Source organism: Fukomys damarensis, unplaced genomic scaffold (assembly GCF_012274545.1).
Source record: "Fukomys damarensis isolate Sample0158 unplaced genomic scaffold, DMR_v1.0_HiC HiC_scaffold_25, whole genome shotgun sequence".
Taxonomy (NCBI): Eukaryota; Metazoa; Chordata; class Mammalia; order Rodentia; family Bathyergidae; genus Fukomys; species Fukomys damarensis.
In genome coordinates this window covers 17,498,581-17,506,160 of record NW_022900937.1, presented here as the reverse complement: position 1 = coordinate 17,506,160, position 7,580 = coordinate 17,498,581, and the positions used below count along the sequence as shown (strand labels likewise).

General features: G+C 38.9%; 1 protein-coding gene across 1 annotated transcript in view; it reads right to left on the bottom strand.

Annotated features, from left to right (window-relative positions):
- Positions 1 to 7,580, bottom strand: part of Rab11a (RAB11A, member RAS oncogene family) — a gene marked incomplete at its 5' end in the record, with an annotated part of 18,493 nt that extends 10,913 nt beyond the window's left edge. The window contains 2 exons of the mRNA XM_010643313.3: positions 502 to 697; positions 7,568 to 7,580. Of these exons, the coding sequence (XP_010641615.1) occupies positions 502 to 697; positions 7,568 to 7,580 (209 nt within the window). The remainder of the gene's footprint in view (positions 1 to 501; positions 698 to 7,567) is intronic.

Genomic DNA, 7,580 nt, shown 5'->3' with positions numbered 1-7,580 from the left:
TAAAAAAAAAAAAAAAAAAAAAAAAAAAACAAAAACAAACCCACACAAACCCAGTGAAGTAGTCCCCTCATTTGAGACTGTGGAAAATTCCAGAAATTAAAAATTCCTAAATTTTAAATTGACCCTGTCTCCTAAGCAGCTTGATGAACTCTCTCACAGTCCCAGTCCATGCAGGTCAACTACCTGTCCTGTGGTCACCTGTAGCTCTCTTGGTTATCAGATCTACTATCACAGTATCACAGTTCTTTCATTCAAGTAACCTTATTTACTAATGCCCCCCCCCAAGCAAAGGCAAAAGCAGCGATGCTAACAATTTAGATATGCCAAAAACAGCCATAAAGTGCTCCCATTAAATGCAAAGAAACAGTGTTCAGAAATATCCATGGTTTCAGGCACCCACTATGAGTCTTGAAAATGAGGGGAAAACTACTGCACTTTTCCAATACCCAAATTTACTCAATGGCAACTTATTTCACAGAACTTAAAACTCTTGAGACTTACGCTGATGTTATAGCTCGGTATCGCTCTTGTCCTGCTGTGTCCCATATCTGTGCCTTTATTGTTTTCCCATCAACTTGGATGCTTCTTGTTGCAAACTCTACTCCAATGGTGCTCTTGCTCTCCAGATTAAACTCATTTCGGGTAAATCGAGACAGGAGATTACTCTTTCCAACACCAGAATCTCCAATAAGGACAACTGAAAATAAATACTTTCAAAATTATCATCATGGTTTCAATAGAACAGAAGTTCATAAAATAAAAAGGATAGAACATCTGATATTGGAAGTGGAGGAAAGGTGATTAGCGTATGCTCTTGACCTCTTTCCAATCATTAAAACCAATTTATGCTTTTTAATCTGTTTCTGCCTGTATAATGACTTCCACACATCCTCAGCCTAGCAGAAATACAGTATCCTGTCTTAAGCACTAATTTGTTTTCAAGGCTAGGTATTGAACCCAGGACTTCATGGGAGCTATGCAAATGCTGTATCATTGAGAGCTATACTCCAGCCTTTAAAAACATAATTTTAATCATAGGTACACTAGACACTGATGACAGGCATTAATTACTATCAATGCTGTAAGCAACCTCTGTACCTTAAAAGGTAATCACTTGAAAGATAAATCCTAAACTAAATGAATAATCTGTGATATTAAAATGCATCACACAAAAAGGAAGTTAGTGGGTGGGGAGGGAATGAATATGTTCTGCTTAGTTTCATCAAAGACTGGAGGTGATGTGAGGACAACTGGGCAAGATGAAACATTTAAAATATGAGGCGTCAGGGTTGTTAGCTTTGCTGCTCTGCTCACAGAACAATGACCTTTAGTTGCACTTATACTAGCATAAAGCTAGAGACAGCCCCCCTTCAAAAAAAGCCCTGCCTTACTAAGGAAAAACAGGGCCCTTAGGAAGCTGACTAATAATCCTGACATCTCTAAGTCAAAGCCAAAGCAAGGAAGGTACACACTTTCACTCATAACTTCATGAAACTTTTAAAAACAGACTTCAACTAGATGAACTTATTCCTGTGATTTCTATAGGCGGCAAATTATTTACTAACTCCCCACCACCACTGGTGATCGAACCCAGAACCTTCACACTGAGCTACATCCCCAGATCTCCCTCTGTATCCCACCCCCTTTTTAAAAACATTTTGAGAAAAGGTCTTGCTAAGTCATAATGTTGCCTGGGTAGGGCTGGAATTTGTGATCCTCCTGCTTCAGTCTCCCACAATGTTCAGATTACAGGTTTGAGTCATCACACCTGGCCACAAAGTTTTATATCGAAAGTTATTTGGATACACCTAAGAATTTTTTTGAAATGGGGAAACAGGCAATTAGGACAAGTTGTTTTAAAGCACCTTTCTACGTAAATGTAAAGATCAAAATGAATTCACAAGTTTATACAAACTGAACAACACTCTTTTCATTTGTGAGAATTTTTATGGACATTTTAGGAAACATTTATTCCCACTGTTGACTATTAACAAAAGCTTCTTACCTACCTAAACTGGCTGACAAATTTAGACACCAGCACTAGTAAACCACGCGTGCAAGCCTACTAAATGCAAGAAATAAGATCATGTCTTACTCAGATGACTGGGATCTAGTGGTGCAGGTAGGGAGACAGCCAAAAATCTGTGAGCACTCGCTGCACTCTGGCCAGAGGAAAAGAGAGTCCATTATGCATTCTTTCCTTGTCGCAGGATCAGATATAAGCTGGCCTCTGGACAATCTTGGAGGGAGTACATTATCAAATGCTTATCTTTCTGGCTTCCTCTACCTGCTGATTCAGCAAAACAAAACAAAACAAAAAAACCCAAAAAACAAACCCCAAAACCTAGGCAGCAGTGACTCCATGCAGCAAACAGTGGCTATTTCCAACTAGTCAATCGGAGGGTATCAAAGTACTGTGGCAAACACAGATATCATATTTAATGCTTTTATTTGGATACCAAGGGAAGATGTCAAGGTGACAAAAACAATAATTAGCTGACATTTCCAAGGTCCACCATAACATCAAGTCCCAGCTTCAATAAAAGTTTACAAATTAATAAACAAAATAGGTAATAAAAATTTAAAAATAAATCAAAACTTCATAGACCTTTCTTCATATATTCACCATTGCTTGCTTCTTACTAGAAGAGGCTGGATATTCTGCTAAAGAAATCCTTGAATCACTTCTGATCTCATACTATCAGGTTATCTTCTGATAGTAAAATCCTCACAAGGTATAAACGGCAAAGGGAAAAACCAAAAGATTACAACGTTCCTATATTACAGGCATCACCTATCATTCATTATTTGGGGGTGGGTCACATAAATCAAGGTCAATGAGTACATCTGAGCAAGATATTTAGACTATCTTGGAAAATTACAGCAAAAACCAAAAATCTCAAATCCTCTGCTAACATAAAAACTCCAGTACTTTCAGGTTTGGAATTTCTCCCTTGCAACCTCTACTTCTAACCAATGATTAAGAAGTTCCTTATCACACCAACCTCAAATCTTTTGCCGTCACAAAGACAGATAGCCAGGGAATTTGTTTTCTCAAAGTAACCCATTAATTTTAATATTATAAAAAAAGCACTCATCTGAAAATAATCTAAAATTCACAAATGCTTTTTATAGTATAAAACAGTAATCTCAACTAGACATGGATGATATCACCAGAATTAAGACTAAAAAACCTGCAAAAGTGTAGAAGGCACTGGTACTATAAGAATAGTATTGCCAAAGAGGTGCTATGAAGTGACAAATGAAGGGAACCTGCTGCTTCTCAGCTACCGAAAGAGAAATCAAAAAAGATAAGATTACAATTAAGCAAAACAAATACAAAAATAGATGGAATAAGTCATCTAGCCAACAAGAGAATTTACTCTGATTTCAAAAAACTTCATGGACCTTTCTTCATAGAATAACATAGTATCTAATTAAATAATTTCTAATCAAAAGTTTTTTTAATTAAAATGACTATATTTAATCCCTCACACAGGTGCTAAGGATCTAACTAAGGGCCACATGCATACTAATAAGTACAAGCTCAAAAAAAAAAAAAGACCTATACATATCTTCAGCCCATTAATTATTGAAATTTGAAAAACTATATACAGTAACCATGTCCTATAAGATTTTAAGGCCGTCCACAACTAGTATCTTAGGTTAAAAGCACTTCCATTTAAACATATTACAATGATAGCTAACTAAGTAATGTAATATACTAAAAATTAAATAACAGCATCTAGACATTAAACATTGTTAGAATTTCCAAAATAATCTGATAAATTGACACTTGATTAGTATCACCTGTTGAGTTTTAACATCATTTCTAAAGTCTAATAGTAAATTTCTTTATATAAAATAAATATCTCACAAACTAAGTACTATAAAAGCAGAATACATGTAGTAATTATCCATTATTTAATAAAAACTTCCACCTCTTCAAGCATTATTTCAGTGTCATGTTTTTTCTGGCAACGAATGAAATAAAATTTAATTCATTACATCACAAACAGCACACTAGTTCTAAAAGTTACCATCTGAAAGAATAACTGATCATTTCCATACAATCTTCACAAACTTGGAGATATTCCTATTCTCTCAACTACATTCATAGTCCAACCTGACAAAGACTTGTTTTCTTGTTTGCTTGTTTTCTGAGACAGGGTCTCCCTATGTGGTCCCATTGGCCTGTGCTCTCAATCCTCCTCTTTCAACCTCCTAAATGCTGGGATTACAGGAGTGTGCCAACCAAGAGTCTTTAAGGCTAAAGTCTAGACAAGTTTTTCCATATTCAGCGGAATACAAGTTGCTCAACCAAAAGTTGTAAAAAAAAAAAACTACGAAAAAGCAAAACAACAATGTTCCTATGATCTTTTCTTCTGACAATCAACTGATAGTTTATTATTACTGACCTTCAATGAGATTGAAAAGAAAAAGTCTTAAGCAAAATAGACTACTATACAGATACATTCAGAAAATGTTACTTTGACTACACTGGTATCTCCCACAGAATTTGTAAACAGAAACAATGACTGATGCTTAGTTTACTAGCGTCCCACAGGGACTTTTAACCGTATTACGTGTACTTATAAAATGTAAGTTTTTAAAATAAAAAGTCATTTTTAAAAAAAAAAGAAATTCCCCCACCACCAAAAGTCACTATTAGAATTTAACTAAATATTAATGTTCTTCAAGAACAAATGCTTAATTTAACATAATTATCCTCCTCTCCTCATACTACATTCCCATCCCATACCATTAAAAATATTTCTTCATTTAGGAAGGGATAAGAAGAGGAGTGAAAATAGAAGGGGAAAAAAATGGAAACAAAAGCTTTTGTACATAGGGAGGGAGAGGACTTGAGGAGGGGATGGGATAAAATAAAAAATAAAAATATCTCTTCACTTAGCTGGTTGCTAAATCCAATTCCCTTAACTTTGGGGGGGTGGGGTTTACAGGAATTGAATTCGGGACCTTGCGCTTGCATCCCTTAACTATTAACTTTGATATCTAAAGACTTCTTCAAAATACAGAGTTGCAGTTCATATGAGTGAATAAATCTCTGTAGAATGAAATCACTTTAAAAAATTTTTTACTTTGTTTTAAAATAACTATAAATAAGAAATTGGCTAAATAATCAGCACTGAAGTAAAAAAAAAGTGACTCACATCCTGTAAGATTTTAGAAAGTGGAAATTCTTCTCAGCAGAATTTTAAGAGCAAAGTGAAACCATAAGCCATTTAAATTAAGTACTTTAAGTTTCCTAGTTTTGTTTCCTAATATGATTTATAACATACATATTTATAGTGATTTATAACATTTATAGTGATTTATAAAAATTTAAGGTTTAGTATATGTGCTGCTGAAGCGAGGACAGAAAATTTAAGGTTTAAAACACTGACAGGAACAACAACAACTTCTTCCACATGTATTGAATCCTCACACAAGATAAAATTTTAGTCTCACTCTTTCTCATAGCAGTGCTGAGAGGCAGATATTGCAGAATTTCCTTTTTATAGATGAGGCAACGGAGGTTCAGAAAAGTTAACTATCTCAAGATCACAAAGAAACATAACACCCAGATAGGGATCTGAACCCAGGTCTATGTGATTCCAAATCTGTGTTCTCATTGTTTAGGATGGTCTAATTCCACAATGAAAAGTCTTTAAACCAATTCAGGATAATTAACATTCTCAAGAGAAAAAACAACTTTCTATAACCAACATTCAAGTTCCAAACCAAACAGTAGAAATACCTTGATAGCATCTTCTTCTAAACTACTTCAAAGAAGGCTAGCAGCCCAAGGCTATTACACAGTATCTTAAAAACAAACTTCTCTTTCATGATCAAATTCCAGTCTCCAAGGACTCTAGTAGTTCCACATCATCTCAGATGCTTCCATAAACAGTACAAGTATACAAATAATTCAGGTCTCCTTTTTGTATGTGTAAAATTTAGTATATTTATGAATGACTTCCAATGAGGGTCAGGATGGATACTGAAGGTACTTATCCTATGTAACAAGATATTCTGGCTCAGGATTAGGTGTTAAGTATATACCCTCCTCCAGTATACCAAGATTTGCAAAGTATTGGTAAAGCAAAGTATTTCCTGATTTGTTTCATCATTTTTAGCACCCAATGGCAAAGTCAGAAACAGTCACCAATGCTTGGCACTCTTTTAAACTCCACCCTTCACAGTAAAGCTTTAATAGTAATGGCTTCTTCCTCCCTGGTAATGATCTTTGTTCAGCACACTACTGGATGGCTGCCCTTCTAATTCGGGAGCAGAGAAAAAACTTAACAAATTGAGACCACATTCACTGAACAAAAAAACCATTTACTGTCTTCCCACTGAATGCTGTATCCTTTATCTTCGTTGAATTAAAAAAAAAACCCAACTATTTGGATTCTTTCCGGACTCAACTAATAAGCAATTATTTCTATCCACACCCCCCAACCCTGGTCTTCAATGTTTTGCCCATGGGCACTTAATGTTTCCTTACCTTATAATAAATATTTAATTATGCCCCCCAAAAAGCATACAACCCCTGCCCCACTGTTTCCAACCTTTTGGGAAAGGTTTGTGGCCAACTGGGGCTCTTCCCTTTCCTGTTGGATTCTCCCAACGTTGCAGCAGGAAGCAACCAGTCCACAGTGATAAGCAAGCTAGTATTTGTGCAGCGCACAACCTTTCCTGCACAGGAACTGGGCCTTCAGGTCTGGCAAGGATAACAGCCACCACCCATCCGCAACCCTTTCTCAAAAGCCGAGTGAAGAGTTATCCCAGGCTGGTTGTGGCTGGGTAGGGACAACAAGAAGGGAAACATTTTTTTTTTTTTTAATTTAAAAAGACTAGGTAGGTGTTAAGTCATAGCAGCCTGCCGGGTCACTGCGACAAGTGAACGCGTGGGTGATGCACAATCCTTCTTGCCCTCCCTCCGGACACCCCTGTAGCCCCCGAAGGCACGGGACGGGAGGCGGAGATACAGTCGCCAATTGGCCGGGAGGGAGGGGACACCGGAAGGTTACTAACCCGAGAACTGGGAGGCGGGTGGGGGTGGGGGCCGCCACCTCCGCGGCCCGAGGTCCGACCGCCCGGACCCGAGAACCTGGCGTGGGGGGCGGGGGACAGGAGCACTCGGAGGGAAAGGGGAGCCCGGCGTGGGAGTCCGCGGCCCAGGGAAGGCGGAGCGGAGCGGAGCGACGAGCCCGTGGAACCGGCGAGATGGGAACCAGGGAGGGTGCCCAGGCAAAGAAAGAGGGCGCTAAGGCCGGAGGGAGCGGTGGTGGGAGGGGCGGCGGGGCCGCGGAACCCCAGCAAAGGGGCTCCACGATTTTGGAGGACACCCAGTGAGGAGCTCTGCAGCTAAGGCCTTCGGGCCCGAGGAGAGACCCCCGTGGTGGGGGAAGAGGAGAGCTCGTCGAGGGACGGCGGGATGGACGGCACGGAAAGGAAAAGCCGGGGCAGGCCTACTTCAGGGCAGCTGTGGCCCGGACGCGGGTCCCCCGGGAACGTCCCGGGCCCCCGGACGAGGACTCGGACTATAAGCGAGCCTCACCTTTGAAGAGGTA